General features: G+C 42.5%; 1 protein-coding gene across 8 annotated transcripts in view; it reads right to left on the bottom strand.

Annotated features, from left to right (window-relative positions):
* The window catches only part of LOC140327341 (uncharacterized), a 46,999-nt gene extending 36,149 nt beyond the window's left edge, over positions 1-10,850 (bottom strand). For 7 of the 8 annotated variants that reach the window (XM_072406708.1, XM_072406712.1, XM_072406713.1 and 4 more), the window contains exons 1-2: positions 10,759-10,850; positions 5,305-5,598 (exon numbers count right to left, since the gene is read on the bottom strand). In XM_072406708.1, coding sequence (XP_072262809.1) covers positions 5,305-5,598; positions 10,759-10,846 — 382 coding nt within the window. In that variant the 5' untranslated portion in view covers positions 10,847-10,850. Of the gene's footprint in view, positions 1-5,304; positions 5,599-9,833; positions 10,180-10,758 lie in introns of those variants that run through there. The other variant, XM_072406710.1, reaches the window with a different exon arrangement.
* Between the last annotated feature and the right edge of the window lie 8,350 nt (positions 10,851-19,200).

Genomic DNA, 19,200 nt, shown 5'->3' with positions numbered 1-19,200 from the left:
GGAGGTTTATGGAGGTTGATTCCGCGGACCTTCCAGAATTGGTTGCAGGCCTTCGCGATTTTGGCAAGTATAGTGGGGGAAAGGGCGCCAGACAATTGCTCGGCACTTTTCTGCGATCTTGACGCAATTAGCGAGGCCTACAGGGTTTATGGGGGCCTTGCGTGGCTGCGTTATGATGAGCAGTTCAGGCAGCGGAAAGCAATGAGGCCAGGCATGCGTTGGGATCATAAGGACATCAGTCTTTGGATGCGGTTGATGATGTCGGCGAGGATGTCCCAACAGTCGTTTCTTGGGCACGCTGGGGTTCTGGACCAGCAGGATCCTTGGCAGGTAAGAAGAAAGGCTTGTGCTGGTTGTTCAATGAAGGGACCTGCAAGTTCGGAACCACATGTCGCTTCAAGCATGAGTGTTCTGGTTGTGGGGGAGCACATTTGGGAGCACGTTGTTTGGCCAGGGGAAAAGGGCGTCCCGGCGAGCTTGCAGGAAAAAGGGAAAAAATGACGGTGGAAAAAATGTCCCCTTTTCTAGGAAGGTATCCGAATCGGAAGGCGGCAAGGGAGTTAGAGGTTGGTTTTCGGGAGGGTTTGAGGATATCTTGTAATTTGGTGTACATACACAGGGCGAGGAAGAATTTGCAATCGGCCTTAGATAATCCTGGGGTGATTACTGCGAAATTGAAAAAGGAGGTGGATATGGGTCAGATGGCTGGACCTTTTAAAGAATTGCCTCTGGCGCAGTTAGTTGTTTCTCCGTTGGGGGTGGTCCCCAAGAGGGAGATGAACCAGTTTAGGATGATACATCATTTGTCTTATCCCAAGGGTGAATCTGTAAATGGTGGCATTGCGCCTGACCTTTGCAGGGTGGCTTATACCTCGTTTGATGTGGCGGTGGGTTTGGTGAGACGTGCTGGGCGGGGATGTTTAATGGCAAAGGCGGATATTGAATCAGTGTTTCGTTTGTTGCCGGTCCACCCCGATAGTTTTTGGTTGTTGGGAGGGGGATTATTATGTGGACAAATGCTTGCCGATGGGCTGTTCTATATCGTGTTCCTTATTTGAGTTGTTTAGTTCTTTTATCGAATGGGTTGTGAAGGAAGTCTCTGGGGTCAAGTCTATTATCCATTATCTGGATGATTTCCTGTGCGTGGGTCCCGAAGGGTCCCTGGTGTGTGCCAACTTGTTGGGTACCTTGGAGCACGTGGCAGAACAGTTCGGAGTGCCGTTGGCCAGGGAAAAAAAACGTCGGCCCTGCGACGGAGTTATCCTTTTTGGGTATTGTGCTGGATTCGGTTCGGATGGAATGCAGGTTGCCCGAGGACAAATTGGTGGCGTTGAGGGAGGAGGTGGGCAAGGCTTGTTGTTTGGAAAAGATCCGGTTGAGGGATTTACAGTCCCTTTTGGGTAAGCTTAACTTTGCTTGCCGGATCATGCCCATGGGCAGGATTTTTAGTAGGAGGCTAGCAGCGGCGACGGCTGGTGTGAAGAGGCCGGAGCATTTTATACGGCTGATGCGGGTACTAAAAAGGGATTTGGGGGTGTGGTGGAGGTTTCTGGATCAGTTTAATGGCAGGTCATTATGGTTGGAATCTACTGTGGATAATGGGGCTTTAGATCTTTAGACTGATGCGGCAGGGGGTGTGGGTTACGGGGCATACTTTGCGGGGCACTGGAGTGCGGGGGCTTGGCCTGCAGAGTGGCAGGAATTGGGGTTGTGTAAGAATTTAGTTTTACTTGAGTTGTTTCCAATTGTGGTGGCTTTGACGCTGTGGGGGGAGTTGCTGAAGAACCGGAAGGTTCTTTTTCATTGTGACAATATGAGGGTGGTGGACGTGATTAACAATAACTCCGCGTCTTCCCCTCCAGTGGTTTGTCTACTGCAACATTTGGTTTTGTTGTGTTTGCACTGGAACATTCATTTGAGGGCGGTACATGTTCCCGGGTGCGAGAATGTAATTGCGGATTCCCTTTCTCGTTTTCAGTGGGAGTGGTTTCGAGAGGTGGCTCCAGAGGCGGAAGAGAGGGGGACCCCTTGTCCGGCGTAGGTGTGGTCGGTGGTCTGGGGACCCTTGCTGGGCTAATCAGGAATTCAGTGTCGCAGGGAACCTGGAAGGCATATGTAGATATTTGGCATTAATGGTTTGGTTTTTTGGCGGGGTTTTTTGGTGGTCGGCACGGTTGGCGATGAGGCGGTTCTGTCATTCTTATTGTACAACCTGCAAAAAGGGGTGTCGAGTTGTGTTATGGACAAAAAGTTGTCAGCACTGGCCTTTTTATTTAAGTTGTTGGGTTGGGAGGATAGCACAAAATGTTTCGCAGTCTGTCAAGCAATGAAGGGTTAAGCGGCGTCCGGTATCTTTTGAGATGCTGGAAGATATTTGTGGTAGGCTGGGGTCCGTTTGCTTCAGTGCTTTTGAAGCAAGACTGTTTAGGGCGGTGTTCGTTTTTGCAGCATTGCGGGTGAGTGAGGTGGTCTGGCCGACCAAGGAAAAGGAGGGTGGCTTGCGGTGGGAAGATGTGCGGTTGGACGGGGGGTTGTGTGTGTGTTTATCCACAGGTCAAAAACGGATCAAGCCGGTAAAGGGGCTAGATTGGTGCTGCGAGGGCTGCGGGGAGCAGTGTTATGTCCGGTGAAGGTTCTGGGTAAGTACCTGGCGGTGCGGCCGGAGAGGAGTGGTCCTTTGTTCCTCCATGAAGATGCCTCATTTGTGACTCGGTTCCAGTTTGTGGCGGTTTTCTGGAAGTGCGTAGCGGCTTCTGGCAGAAATCCGGGTGAGTACGCCACTTATTCTTTCAGGATTGGGGCGGCCATGGAGGCGGCTCGGTGGGGCCTGGGTTAGGAGGTCATCCAGAGAATTGGTCAATGGGAATCCCAGCGTTTCCGGCTGTATATTAGGCCCCACTTACTGTAAGGTTGGTTGGTAGTGGTGGAATTGGGTGGGGTTGGCTTGAGGTTTGTTTTGCGTATTTTGTGTTAGTTGTTTGTTTTCTGCTTTGTTACAGACGGGCCGACCTGCTTGGTTTTGATTTTGGGACACTCTCACGTCTATTGGGGGGCCCGAAGGGCGGATATGCGGAGTAATGGTCGGCAGTTGGGATTGCAGAGGGAGGTGGCGTGTGTCCGTTGGATCAGGATACCAGGTATGCAGTGGCGGAGGGTGGTTCCCGAGCTGGGCAGGTTTGCCAGTCTGGACAGGGCCCCGGATGTGCTGTTGTTGCAAGTAGGAGGGAATGATTTGGGGGCACGCCCTATGAGGGAATTGATACGAGATATCAAGTGTGACTGCCTGCGGTTAAGGGATGTGTTTCCTAAGATGGTTCTGGTATGGTCGGACATGGTTGTGCAGTTGGCATGGAGGCAAGCTCGGTCAGTGGAGCGGCTGAATAAGGCTCACATTAAGGTTAATAGGGAGGTGGGGTGGTTTATGGTGCGGATTGGGGGCTTGGTGGCTCGTCTTCAGGAGTTGGAATCGGAGCCGCACTTGATCCTGCGAGGTGACGGCGTACATCTTAATGCGGTGGGCACTGACCTCTGGTTGTTGGGTTTGGAGGAGGTTTTACAAAGGGCGGTCAGAGTGTGGCGGTGCTCGCAAACTTAAGGTGTCAAGTTTGCGGCAGTTGGCATTTTTTGTTTGGGGTCCATGAAAGTCAAAGGTGGGGCAACAAAAAATAAAGGGGAGATGGGGGGCACAAAATGAAGGGTTGGGTTCGGACAGTAAAGTTGGCCTTGCATGACACTTGGTTGTTGTGGAGGTCAAGGTGGAGGAGGGAGACCCGCTAACTGTCCACGAGGCGGTGTGTGGGCGTCTGGGGGCCTGGCAGCTGGATCAGAGACAGCAAGATGATGGAGGATGGGGGACTTCCATGGACCTATATGTTTAAGTGTTATATGTTAACAATCGTTTCTTGATAAAGAAGGCTTGGTGTTAATAAAGGGGCTGCTGTGGCCAATTTTTTCCAACAAAAATGGTGTACGTGTCCTTTCTTGTGAAGGGTTGGTTGGGGGGGAAGAAATTGGTCAGGCAGCGAAGGCTTCGTGTACTTTACCCTGTCAAGAATCCACAACTTCTATTATGACCTGAATGATCTTTATATTATATCTTCTTTTAATCTTCTGTACGGCAGACTGCAAGAGGAAGTGGGTGAACTGTGAGTCAACAAGCTCTACTGCTTCTTCTTTTACAAGGTTACAAACTTTTCTTCCCTTACAACTCCCCCTGCTGCTCTCTGTGACAGAATCAGGGTATATGAAAAGCATGGAAACTGAGGAGGTTGCCTCAGCGCCAAGGTTCTGAGGGCACCATCTTCACTAGTGCACCAATCTCACTTTGCATGAAATAACCCCCAGGCTTGGCCAATGGTCTTTTTTAGTGGTGGGAATCGCCAATCGAATGTCATCCCAAAAGTGATATGGAAGATGGTAATTGGTCCATGAGTAGGGCAGGGCTGGGCTCAAAGGGATATGATGGTGGTACACAGGAGCCAGCCTGGACAAGAGAACTGGAAATGACATGAAGAGGAAGAAGGAATTAGCTGAGCCCTAAAACATAGAGATGGTATTCATGGCTGTTGGGTTACAGTTTGCAACTTTGATTTTATATCACTATAGGCTGGGCTGGGGAATTATGTCTGGGACTGAGAGTTATTTCCTGCTCGTCTGTGATCATACTACAGATCATTGCTGGATCTGATACTGAATCGGTCATCATGGGACATCTATTTTGTACATCGCTGGATCTTGAAAAAAAGACTAACAAAGATATTTTTGCTATTGCATTGTCTTTTGATTACTAGGGACAATGTATTCACTTTTAACACTTATCCAGATCCCTTTTCCATGTGGAATGGAGGAGAACTGCAAAATGACCCCAAAACCTGCCCTCCGACTCCTGATTCTACTACAGTACATAAAACATGAACTTATCCTGAAGGTTCTACTCTGATCAGTTTATAAAAATAGTCATTGGTACCCACTTTATTAAGGTTATTGTGTCTTGTAAGCCTCAAGGGCTGGCCCTATATAATGAAGTTCAGGAGGGAGCTGCTGAGCCATAGGAATGGGGAGACCTCTGGCTGCTCTTGGGTGAAAAGGAAAAGCTTTGTGGTATGATAGTAAGGAAGCCTGCAAGAATACAAAATAAAGTAAGTATTATGGAATAAGGTAAGTATAGCTTTCTAGACTTTAATAAAGCCAGAACAAAGAAAGAAGGACTACTGAAAGGCCTTTATGCAAGCCAAACTGAATTGAGCAGATTTGCCCCATGCCCTCCCTGGTGTGCCATTATGGCCCATCATATAATACACTCACCCATCACCTGGAGATTGATCCTTTCCTTTAAAGTAAAGTTCATATGGTACTCATAGATCCCACTGTCCTCCTTTTTCAGCTCAGTCAGTTGGAAAGTCCCATTATGTTGATTGAAGATTACACGTGATGTGTAGGGATCCCGTACAGTGCATCCATAATAACACGTCAATACGATGGTTTCGTCAGCTCTTTTTAAGTCCAGAAATGTGTCCTCAATAATTATCACTCTGGGGAAGGATACGGATGAACCAATCGCAGCATGTAAATGGTGAATCTGTATACTCTCATACCCTTCTGTAATACACAATAGATATTAAAAACTTAATATTTTTTTTTTAGTGAATGCTATCGAGTTGAAACTCATACATGAAAAAAAGACACAGTTACAGCTTTACAACTAACATGCTGACAATGGATATATCGACTAAGGAAAATGAGGAAAGCGGCTTCTTCTTCCACTGTTCATTGCAAGGCTGCAGGAGGGCCAAACTGGAGGCAGATAAAACAAAAGTCAAGTGTTCCGTCCTGTATGCGTAATAAATCATTATGGAGAATCTGTCAGGGTTGAAGCAACCTGCAACCTCTACCTGCCTATTATTTTATTATCGCAGTCCTCAGGTGTGAGTCCACAATTCATGGTCAGGAAGAAAGATGGAGTGCCTGGCCTACCCTTTCATACAAGACTTTCCGGGCCTGGATCCTAAAAGCCACAAATCTGCAGCATTATAATTGATTACTGCCTTAGTCAGGCCCTTTAATTCCTCTCCCAGGTAAAATTAGAAACAATTTTCTCCCACTTGGCTGGCCCAGCAGGCAGTATGCTCCCTTGCCTTCCCTACTGGCAGTTTTGGCAATGCTGGAAGGATGGATGATCCTCTGTCATGATTGGGGGTGAGTGCTGTTCAGGGAAGCTACCCATGTGTATTAATCTACCCCAGCAGCCCCACCCACCCTGGTGGGTGCCCCACCTTAGGGGTCTCATTTTAGAAATATATTTGGACGTTAAATATACAACCAGCAATGCCCTTTGTTAAGCCAATTAACCTCACTGCAAGTTTTTGGGATGTGGGAGGAAACCCATGCAGGCACAGGGAGAACCTGCAAACTCCATGTAGATAATGCCCTGGCTGGGAATCAAACCTGGGACCTAGCGCTGCAAAGACTGAAGTGCTATCCCCTGAGCCACCATGCTGCCCTTATTAGCCAGCCATGTAGTCCATCAGGCAGGAGGTACCAATGCATCAATATCTTCTATGCTATTTCATTTTAGAGTGTACAGAAAGTTCTCTTTCGGGCACTGCTCCAGTTAAGCCTCCGGACCTTCCCGGGAAAATGCCAGTGCCGAAATTTCTATATGAGAAGTGGGAATAAGTTCTGGGTAGGGAGCTTCCCTGGAATGGGTGCATGGGTTTCCTCCCACATCCCAAAAACTTGCAGTTAGGTTAATTGGCTTCTCCCTAAAAAAAATTGACCTTAGACTACAATGACATATGACTATGGTAGGGACATTAGATTGTGAGCACCTTTAAGGGACAGTTAGTGACACAACTATGGACTTTGTACAGCACTGTGTAATATGATGGTGCTATATAAATACTGTGTAATAATTCATTCATATTAGTTTTTCACAGGACATTTCAGCCCCCTTGATTTTGACCTTTTTTTCTTTCATGATTTTTGTACATTTGATACATTTTCTTGTTGCTATTTATTGTATTTGGTTTCACTAATTTTGGAAAAATGTAATAAAAACACAATGTAATTCAATCATAGCTGGAATTCATGTAGACTTTAAAGAAGTTGCAGGTGGTCCACAACACTGAGATAATCCTCAAGAATAAAAAGTGGAGAAAACAATTTTTAGATATAAATATATAACTATAAACATTGCCCTGGCACACCTTGTATTGAGATCTATATTTGCTTAGAAACTAGTTGGGCTGCATTTTTGTTTCCTGCATACTGAGATCATACTGGGCGTTGGAAAAGCAAACAGGAAGAGACATTGTACAGTGAGGCTGGAAAGTTCCTGAGAGAGAACATTCTAGAAGACAACGAGTGAAAACAAGATCTTGGTACCGAAAGGACACCAAAAACCTGATTTCTTCTTGACAGAGGAGCACCAAACTCAATTTATGGATTACCAAAAGCATCACCTACCAGGAATTCTACAACTGGGCCTTTTTTTACCTTTTATACAATCTTCAGCCTCTGGATCTTATGGAAGAATTATTCTAATGCTATTCTGGTTTCTTTTGAAATCTGGGAAGGTTTGTGGGCTTCAGGAATCTCAAGAAATTGGATAATTACAGCCATTACAGACATACCTTAGATTTAGTGTTTTTTTTTTTTCGTGATGAAGCTCTGGAGGTAAGTGGCAAACATATGGTCAAGAGGAAAAATTGGCACCCAAGGAGGCCCTACATAAAATTTTATTTTTTTGTGCAAAGACAGCTGGGCAAAAGGTATCCAGGACTTTCCTAGAGCTAAGATATTTCCAGTTTCTGTAATCAATTCCCACCTTTATACTAGCCTTTTCATTGCCTACCCATCAACTTGGCCACTGGTGGAGGGGAACGTGGTCAGCCTGTAGGGCCATGGTTGTACAGTACCCTCTGGAGTCCTAAACACTCTTTTGCCCTCCAATGGAATTCTGGTTTGTTTTTTGGATCTGAGTCCTTAATGGGCTGTCCATGACCAATAGCCAATAAACTAAAAAGTGGGAAAACCTTGAAGAGCTAGTTAGGTGACAGAAGTGCAGTCAAAGGGACAAAATGGCACCCAGGGAGCCTCACAGAAAAGGCTTTGAGAGATCTAGATACAAACTAGCTCTTTTTCTGTGGAAACAACTCCCATTTCTACTGGCCACAACTGAGATGATGACCTATGAAATATTCTGTGAGAATTATCAAAAAGATTACTATTTACCTGAAGGCCACATAAGGCCCCACAACAGTGATAGAACAGCTGTAAGGCATGTAAATTCTGGCATCTATCCTACAGAACCCTTTCCAATGTATGGTGGATTTTGTTTCAGGACGTGCTTGAACTGGTGTCTAACCCACAGAGATGCTCCAGTGGTAGAAAACTTTTTAGCAAGGCGAAGTTTCAACTGGCCTTTAGAGTGCAGCAGTGCCACAGTGCCCCATTCCAGTTGTCTCTAGCCTACAGAGTTGCCCCAATGATCGGTCAGTAATTCGTCATGCCACTTTCAGGCTGACCTCTATCCCACAGAGGTGTCTCAGTGATAGCAAGGTTTTTGGTTAAGCCACGTTCCAACTGGTCTATCAGCCCACAGAAATACTACAGAAAGCCTCGTCCCTGCCCCATGCAACCCCCTGCACTATCTACAACCCTTCTGATTTCTTAAGAACCTCATTCCATTGTCTAGCACCCCTGTGTACTACAGCGCCCCCACACACAGCATTCAGGTTCACAACATACCCCGTGACTTCTCACGGGGACTCCACTATACTATGATCAAGGCCCTGACACTGAATAAAAAATAAGATGACGATAATTTCTCACCCTGTAGTGAAACAGAAAATGAATCAGTTTCACAACAATATAAATAATATTACTCAAGTTCTGCACATTTTACCCATTGGATTCCAATTAATATACATGACTGTGGCAAAACATGTTTAATAATTGGGGTCCCCCCCTTTATTACCCCACTCACAACTTTAACTCTCAACCTTTACCCAAATAAAGACCATACCCTTTGTCGGTTAATTGGCCTATAGGCCTTTTATTAACAAAATATTAACTAAATAGCTTTATTATCAAAATACCAATCTAACAATATAGGTAACAAATATAAATAACCAATATAAAAATAACACAAATACATTCAAATATCAACAAAATAGTATACACATAAAAACTATAAAATGAAATACCAATTAAACAATAACAATACCATTTTCACAATTTTGTAGCTCACTGGTTGCTGGTTTCTGAAAGGACACCACATTAATTTTTTTGGGGTACTGCACCTTAAAACACAAATGCTGCCAGCCGCCCATACTCCCAGCTCGGGAATGAATATATACTTTTCTTTCCTGTGCAGACCCCCCAAAACAATTTATACCAAACCATTAACCAAAAGCAGGGACTCCACACCATAGATGGGTCCCTAAAACCATAATTATGACCACCCACACTAATGAACAACCCCACACTGCCACCAAACTCTACTAACAAAACTACTACTACTAACTACGCACTTGTCTCTCTCGGAAAACACCCTTACTTCCTCTGCCTATTAACTCCTTCTGCCCCTCCTAAGCCTCCTTCTCCTTACCCTTCTCCCCTTTTTGCTCACTTTCAACCAAAAACTTAACCCTATGCTGACTGCTCCCTGTCTGCCCAGTCATGTCGGTCTTGCACAGGCCTAACTTACAACTAACATAATGCATAAAAAAAAAAAAAAAATCAGAGGAATATCACGCAGAGTTTTGTAGTTACTCTGTGTTAACCTGTTCATTCACACCATATATAATTAATAAGAACGATGGAATTCTCACCTGTGGTTGGGTTAAATTGCAGCACCAATGTGAATAGAAGTATGAGGGGAGTCATCCTGGGACCGGTCAGTATTTGTGGGGTTATTGTGGCACAGGTGGAGGCGAGCTAATTCCCCTCTGGCACAGCAGCTGATGTAATGATATGTTATAATGAAGGATGGAGGGGGTTTGGTTTGTGTCCTCGCGTGACTGGATGGGAATCCCCTATTGTGCAATGTATGTAATGTAAAGGTAAGGTCAGCCGCCCCTGTCATTGAGTGGCTTTTTTTTATGTTTTATGCAAAATTATATTTATAATAGACAGAGACATGGCATGCAGAGGAATTCCTGCAATAGCAATACAATTTCCTACACCTTGCTGCACATACACCCATAATATGCCCGCAAGAAGTCATGCACTGCTGTAAATCACATTCGCCACTCAACTTACTAAACAATGGTAGAATCATATAGGTCAGCATGGCCAGTATAGACACACACACACATTGTTTGCATTCTGTATGACAGCCTAACACACAGTAATACCACATGCGACATTCCCTATATATACGCAGCCTCCAACTGCAAACCAAAAACTTGCACCCATCCCCGTCCCAAGCATAGAACTTTATTTAAATAATGAAATAAAAACTTTCCATAAGTCGTTAACTTATCTCCAGGCTGTCATTTGCTTCTACTGTAGAAATCATTTTCCCCCTATTGTACAGTTCTACGAAATATGTTGGCACTTTTTTAATAATATAATTAATTAATAATAATAAATATCATAGTCCCCACTATAGAGAGTCTTGTCCCACCATAAAGTCCACTTTCCTGACTATAGAGATCATTGTCCCATCATACAGCCTGTTGTCCCCACCATAAATATCTTTGCTCCCAGTAGACTGTAGACCATGCATGCAGCCCATCTTATGGAAACTCTCACCTATGGCTGAACACGGGTTGTTGAGGAATATGAAGATAAGCCAGGGGATCATCATGGTAAAAGGATAGGGATGACACCACAGAGGCATAAATGATTCTGCAGCTCTAACCTCAGTAATATAATGTGAACAAATTGTATTGCATCAGTGAAAAGTAATGGGGGGGGGGGGGGTGCACACTTTTTTCACCGCATCAATTGTTCTTACGGTCAAGGAAGTGTAAAAAAGAGAAGTGTAGTAAAAGCATACAACAAAAACACACAGAGAAAATACGGAGAACCACACACAAGTCACATATTCAAAAAAAAGAGACTTATGTGCACAGGACATACACACAAAACACAAGCACACACACACACACATACAGCACAGACATACAAAAACGCATGCACAACACACATCCCCAGCACAAAAACTGATCCCTGATCCAGGGAACTGAAAAGAATACATTGTGATTGGTAATCTTCTTCTGAAAAAATACCGGCTTCTATGCTGTCATGCCCCCAACCCAGAATGGTTGTACAAATTGCCAGATCTGACTCTACTTGCTATACTTCTACTTTAGATCAGCCAAAAAGAAATTACTGAAGCCAGAGGGCTTCCAAGGTATGAGAAGACCACCAATGTCACTTCATGCTTTTCCACATTAGCTGTAACAGGAATGCAACATGAGGTGAGCAAATGCCCGTATGTGATGATGAGGTTCCTTGTGGAGATTATTGCCCCACTGCTGAGCCCATTGTCCCACCATAGAGCCCACTGTACCACAATAGAAATCATTGTCCCACCATACAGATCATTGTACCACTGCAGAACCCATTGTACCTCTATGGACATTATAGGCCCACCATAGAGCCCACTGTATCACCACAGAGATCATTGTCCCACCACAAAGCTCATTGTCCCAACGCAGAGCTCATTGTCTCACCATATGGATCATTGTCCCACCATAGAGATTATTGTCCCACCACAGAGTTCATTGTTCCAACTCAGAGCTCATTGTCCCACCATAGAAATCATTGTCCCACCATAGAGATCATCGTCCCACCATAGAGATCATTGTCCTACCATAGAGTTCATCGTCCCACCATAGAGATCATCGTCCCACCATAGAGATCATCGTCCCACCATAGAGCCCCCTGTCCAATCACAGAGCCAGTTGTCCCCACCATAGAGCTTATTGTCCCACCACAGAGCTTATTGTCCCAACATAGAGATGATTGTTCCACCATAGGGCCAATTGTCCCCACTACAGAGCCCATGGTGGAACAGCAGCTGTAACATGGATGTGACATGTGGTGAGCTAACAGTTCTCTGACATGTGACACATGGTTTTACCATTTTCCTGCAAAACCTGTAAACATGAAGTGATCTGAGCTCACACTGTGCTCTTATTGGCTGGTTGCTTTCTATGAGATACGTCAGAGGCTTTCCTAATTCCTTTATGGCCAGGGCCAAACCAAACCCAGCTGGAACACATGTACAGTTTTTGACACGCACCAGTCAAACATTAATATTAAATCATTATTTATGCACGGCCATGCATTCTTTTTTATTTTTTGTATATTTTTTAATATTACATTTTTTTAAAAATTAGGGGTTTAGTTTCATGCAGAATATATTTTTGGATAACTGTGGCTACAGGGAGCTCAACAGCAATGTTTGGAACAGATATGCGTGTTTGCCAATGCTCATCTACTAGGGTTCATGTTATAATGATCATATGACCACGGACAATTATAGTGATCATTACATTGGTGCCTATTATAGCAGCATAAAGTCCTAAAAGACTACTAAGGCCTCCTAACCATATAAGCAGAAGGTCCCTGGTGTGTTTTTTTAGCTTGGAGTGATATGTGGCGGATGGTACCTCTAGATGAGGTGTAATCATGGATGACACCACGCCTCTTATGTTTTGATTTGTGTGGCATCCGTCTCACATAAACCACAAGTGAGAGTTTTGTGGTTAAAGACTCGTCTCCTTATTTGTTTAGGGTTTCGCGTATTATAGGATGGAAGCCGATCCAGTGATCTGTGGTTTACAAAAACAATGCCTAACCCTCGGCCACCATATTATTTTTGGGTACATGCCTTAAATAAATAATTCACATAGCATGAAGATCCCTGCAAATTAAAGGTCCCATTCCAACTGGGAAGGGTGGGGGGAGTTAATGGCATCAATAAAAAGAAAAGTCATAGCCATAAAAAAATGATGTCACTGGAACAGAACACAGGTCTGTGTAAATATGTAACTAAATATTAAATAATATCAATATAAATATACAGTGGTGCGGTATGTGAGGCCAGCATCTTCCCTTTGGGATCCAGGTCTGGAATGTATTGGATGGGATGGGTGGGCCAAACAGTTTATACTTCATTTTTGTTAGAATATAGGAAATTGCACCTTTTTTTACAACATGTGTTAGGTGCTAGGTTCTGCTACGTTTCAGTGATTTCATTTTTATAATATAAATATATATATATATTGCCTATGACTATTTTTATTGATGGCCCTAAAAAATAGGTGTAAATAACATTTTAATTTGCTAGATAACCTACTTGGACATTTTTTTACTAAGACCTTTCCATGTTTGTAATGTAGAGTGTTAAAGGTTAATGTTTTATTCGAACATATCTGTTCTGTTCTTAATCTGTTCGGCAAAACACGTCCTGATGTTTGGGTTCAAGCTGATCTGAATGGTGGATGTGTTCAAAAAAACTGCAAAGACACCGGGAGTGCCATCTCTGAGTCAGTATCTTATCCTAGAAAGTCAATGACATCTATACGAAGATTGCGCCATCCTCCTCCTACTCCGGCATGGTTTGTGGTTTGTCAACTAAGTTTTTATCACTGTAAGAAGTAACTGTGGTTTTATTTTCATGCCAAGTCCATGTGGGTTACTATTGTATACATGATGGAGTTTATAGGAGCAGGAATAGGCTATCAATGTACCCTGCATATATGACTGCTATCTGCTCTCCAATCTACTTCTGTGTTGTCTACACCTTGGGTCAAGATGGAAGAATTGACAAGTATGCATTTTACTGAATTAGGTAATCGTAAGTACATATTAAAAATACAATTTGGATTTACATGAATGTAAGCTCTTCGGGGCAGGGTCCTTTCCTCCTGTGTTACTGTCTGTATTTGTCATTTGCAACCCCTATTTAATGTACAATGCTGCTTAATATGGTGGCGCTATATAAATCCTGTTTATTAATAATAATAATAAAAAAATTAAAAGATCTCATTATTTGTCCCTTGTTAAATAGTCCTTAAAATAGAGAGGCCTGGGCTCTTCTCCTATTCTGGTAAATGGTATGTTGGTTGTATCATTACCCATAATGAGTTGATAGCGTTACTTTATTTTTTAGCACACACATTATCCCTCCTATGCAAAAAAGCTTAGGGATTTAAGTGAAGGCACGGATGGGGATTGAACCCATGATCTTTGATTTACGAGACCAATGCCTTACTAATTGGCAACTGCACTCTATGGGAGCTGCTTAGTATACTGACACTATGTGATACGTTTATACGTGATGTCTCCCAACGATGGGACAAAGATGGCCCCATCATTCTTCTTTTTTGGATGATGATCTAAAATGTTAGATTTATAATTTCAGGATGTTAGATCAAGATTTAAAGAACCAGGAAGAGATGAAGACCAAACCCATGGCCTTGGATTCACAAGATCAATGTATTACCACTTGGCCACTGCACCCTATATGTAAGTCTATAGACACTAGGCACAGATGATAAGTGAACTTGTGACCTTTAAATTACAAGACACTCTCCATACCACTCAACTATTGGTCCTTGAACGATAGAAAACACATTGTTTCATTGGACACAGATCTACTCCCATTACATCATGCGTTGTTTGCTGTTGTAAATTTCAATAAAGAACAAGATTGATTAAGTCCAGGTTTCGTGATTTCTTTTTGTACTTTCTCCAGGTCACACAAAGGTAGGGTGGCTACATAAATCCTACATTGTCTTCCTGTCTTCCTCCTTGGCAAGTGTTTGCCAGCGTTGGTCATAGACCAGTGTTCCCAACCCGGCCTCCTCCAGTGGTTGCTATCAGTTTGTGCTTATTTCTAAAGGAACTCCTAGCAATCTCTTGAAGACACAGAACCCTGGTTGGGAAACACTGATTCAGAATAAATTGAAAAGGAAAGAAAACCTCACATTTCCGTAGACTTTATTGGAAGTTTTACAGTTTCTTAAAACATTAAGGCCAAGAAATTTATAAAAAACCCTATCAAGCAATTGAATTTGAATAAACTGTACAAAGGAGGTTCCAAGGACATTTTCATGGATGATGTCCATACCTAGAAACTTTTAAAGAACTTAGCCTGAGATTTATTTTCCAGAAAGTGGGGGGATGGCAGCAAGTAAAAGCATATGTTGGTTGAGTTGAAGTAATCAGTGGGTCATAGACCAGTGTTTCCCAACCAGGCTTCCTCCAGTGGTTGTTAGCAGTTTGTGCTTATTTCTAAAGGAACTCCTAGCAATCTCTTGAAGACACAGAACCCTGGTTGGAAAATACTGATTTAGGATAAATTGTTCTTTTTTGACCCATGACGTTTTAAATCCAAGGTAACTACACACAATCCAAAAAAATCCCACTGAATAGCATACATACACAGAGAACGTGATATAGAGACCGTAGCCTACATACATTTTGCACCCGTTATAGATTATCAATCCCTTCTGGATAAAATGCTATCTGTACAGCAGGCTAAGGTTTTTGGGTTTCCTAACTTAGATGGACCTGACTTTTATCAGATAAAAACTTTCAAAAGTGTAAGTACAATTTTGTTTCCGTTTGGTTCTTGATCAATCCGGATCAAGCACGGTTTTTTGCAGGTCTCTAGCAAAGAGGGGCACATGTTGGACATTAGGGCATTGTACATTACACTAAATAATGCAAATAACTGAATTCATTCATATCCTGAAAGCCCGGGATATGGGAGAGATATTTATAATGTCTCTCTGGGTCCATAATGGTTCCAGTAACCATGTCCTAGAAAAATGGGGGCCATGTTTACTAAACACAAGTACATATATATATGATATATACAACCATGTATATGTATATGATATATACCTCCTCTGTTACTGTGGTTTATTCATTTAACCAAGATCTATGGAAATTAGCTAAACATGCAACCAGTGTTTCTCAAGATTGATTGGGCAGGGGTGGAGGCCATTAAATTACGTTTAATCCCCCAAAACATAAAATAAAGTCCTTAATCCCGGGGTCCTACTTTTGATTGTAGATCATGCACAATTCCCAGTGCCTGGAACAGATTGGTAGGTGTAACTAATTGGTGTGACTTATTTAGATAATGTAATTTTGCATTTTGTAAGGGGGGTAGAAAAAAGTGTTGTGGGTCTCTATACTGAGTGGGCCACCTTCCATCAGCTCCCAATAACGCCACCCTACAGTCGTACAGGGTGGTACAAGCCCTGCAGGAGCAAGGACCTGGCCAACAATGTGACCCCTTGTTCCTATGCCAGTAAACAAACCCCTTTTAGGAAGCTGTCGCCTGAACAGGACTTCCTGACTTTTACTCTGTCACTGTCAACTTTTTGCAATTTGCAGGAAAAACTGGTGGAAGAACTGATGGAAAAAATTGAGGGCTTTAATACTTTATTTTCAAATGCTGAAGAAATGAACATGAGTGTTTGCATCAGCCAGTTTCCTGTAGAAAAGTTTAAGGGACAAAGGTCTCATGAGTCAGAGTTTTAACCTCGCCACCTGAAAAGGAAAGAAAACTGGACATTTTCGTATACTTTTTCTTAGAAGTTTTACAGTTCCTTAAAACATTAAAGAAAAGAAATGTATAAAAATCCCTATCAAGCAATTGCATTTGAGTAAAGAAGGTTCCAAGGACATTTTCATGAGTGATGTCAATACCTGGAAACTTTCAAAGAACTTAACCTGAGATTTATTTTCTAGAAAGTGGGGGGATGGCAGCAAGTTAAAGCATGTCTTGGTTGAGTTGAAGTAATCAGTGACTTATTAATAGTGAAAGGAAGAGATAGAAGAAAAGATAGTTTATAAATATATATATATATATATATATATATATATACCGTATATATATATATATATATAACTCTGAAAAGTGATGCCGTTTTCCTTAGAAGGTAATCAGTTTTTCTCTTCCTAGAACATCATCCAAAATAAACATTGTCAAAACCACATTGGAAACAATTACTTCATGGTTGTGCAAGTACTGGTGTTTTTTGTTGGAATGTAGCACCATATGCCTTTGCCTGGGGTTCCTATGCACAATGTACAATGAATATTGTACGAGGTAGTGTTTTTCAACTTTTTTAGCATGGGGAACCCTTTAAATAATTTTAAGGTCTCAGGGAACCCCAGCTATAATTATTATATTCACAGCTCACAGTATATTAGTGTGGTGGTCAGTGGGAAGAATTCCTCTTACATTGCTGGCCAGTGGAAAGAATGACATTTAAAAATAGCCAAAATGATCATTGGTATCACTTTGTTTCTACGAGAGGCCCAAATGGCTTATTGCTCGAGGAACCTTTAGAAACCTCTAGAGAACCCTGGTTGAGAAACACTGCTGTAGAGTAGTGTTGCTCGGACACGTCTCTGTTCTACAGCTGTTCGGCTGAACACGTATCAATGTTCAGATGTAAACAGAACCTAAATCTGAACACCATTGAAAATAATCACAAAGAAACACCGGAAATGTTATTATTCTTGACAGAGCATTGCAAGTTTCTGGAAACCTGGGAAGGCTGATTCTATGTTGGTTGGGACATCATAATTCCGGAGAGTTAGGACGTAGTCTCCCGTTGGTGGATCAGCATTCTCAAAGTAGCGATGCGTTCCCCCATGTTGGTGGATCTGCGTTCCCAAGCATTGGGATACATTTCCCATTGTTGGCAAATCAAAGTTCCAAAAGTTTAGGATATGTTAGCCCCCCCCAAAGTTAAGGCATAAGATTTTAGGAGAATAGAAATGTGTCACCCCATGTTGGTGGATCACACTTTTAGTAATATCACACATGCTAGCTCATGTTGTTGGATCAAAGTTCTAGAGTTGAGATGTGTTATCCCCATGATGGGCCCTCATAGTTCTGGAGAGTCAGGATGTGTTACCCCCTTTTAAACCTTATAGTTTTGGAGAGTTGAGATGTGTTACCCCCCATAGTTCTGGGGAAGAAATTAAATGTGCCCCCGATTTCCAATGACAGGGTCATAATATGTGTGAAATATGGGGCTGGTCGGGTCATCATTTATTCCCCGCACACCACTAATTATACACTTCCATAGCTTTATTAACCTCCCTAGCACTTCGTTTCTTTCCAGTTTTATATGTCTAAAAGCGGTACATTGTTTTTCATGAAAATGTATTTTATAGTATAATAGTATGAGCATAATAAAATTTGAAACACAAAATCATTTAAAAACAATAAATTGAATAAATTAAAAAATCAATATATTTAAAAAATATATATATTTAAAAAAAAAATACATATTATACTCATACTAATATATATACTGTAAAATAAATGTTCCTGAAAACAATGAACTGGCTTTACACAAAAAATTCAATGTATTGCATTCAATACAGGTATTTTGTATTGAATGCAATACAAATGGAATTTGAATTTCCCGCCCCGCCCCGCCCGGCCGGGATGTACACACGCACCGACGTCAACGGGAACTCTCCGGTGACTCATCGGATGCAGACTCAGGAACAAGAAAGAAGACGGAAATCGCGGCGCTGGACAGCGCAGGACCCCGCCGGATCAGGTAAGCGCTCTATTTACTAACCTTCCCTAGGTGTTCCAACCCCGAGTGTGACTCGGGGTTACCACTTGTAGAAACTTTTTTCTACCCCGAGTCACACTTGGGGTTACCTCTATGGAGCACAATGTGGGGCTGGTGGCCTCACCAAGAAGGGAAGCCACATGTCCCACCAGCAGGCATTGTGGGCAGACTGGACGAGGCAGGAAGTGTAGTTAACCTTGAGGATGCTTGTATGATGTACAAAACATATGATGTACAGGTAGGCATCATATTTAAAGTGATGAATGTACAGGGTAAATATATTCAAAACAGGGGAGATACAGGAGGTCAATATATAAGTGTAGGATATACAGGGGCAATAAAGTCAAAGTGTGGGGTCTGCAGGCAGGAAAGCTGGCGGCTATACAGGCAGGCAGTATAATTAGAATCAAATGTATGCAATTATTATTATTATTATTATTATTAATAAACAGGATTCATATAGTGCCAACATATTACGCAGCGCTGTACATTAAATAGTGGCAATGTTAGATTGGAGTGCTGTATTTTAATTGATATATGATATAGTCTTTATGGTCAAAGTACAATAAACAATGTAACGGTAAGTGAACACACATGGATTTTTGCAAGCTATCTTGCAGGA

The sequence above is a fragment of the Pyxicephalus adspersus genome, chromosome 3 (assembly GCF_032062135.1).
Source record: "Pyxicephalus adspersus chromosome 3, UCB_Pads_2.0, whole genome shotgun sequence".
NCBI classification, from domain to species: Eukaryota; Metazoa; Chordata; class Amphibia; order Anura; family Pyxicephalidae; genus Pyxicephalus; species Pyxicephalus adspersus.
The sequence above is the reverse complement of the archived record's forward strand: the minus strand, read 5'-3'. Positions and strand labels throughout refer to the sequence as shown.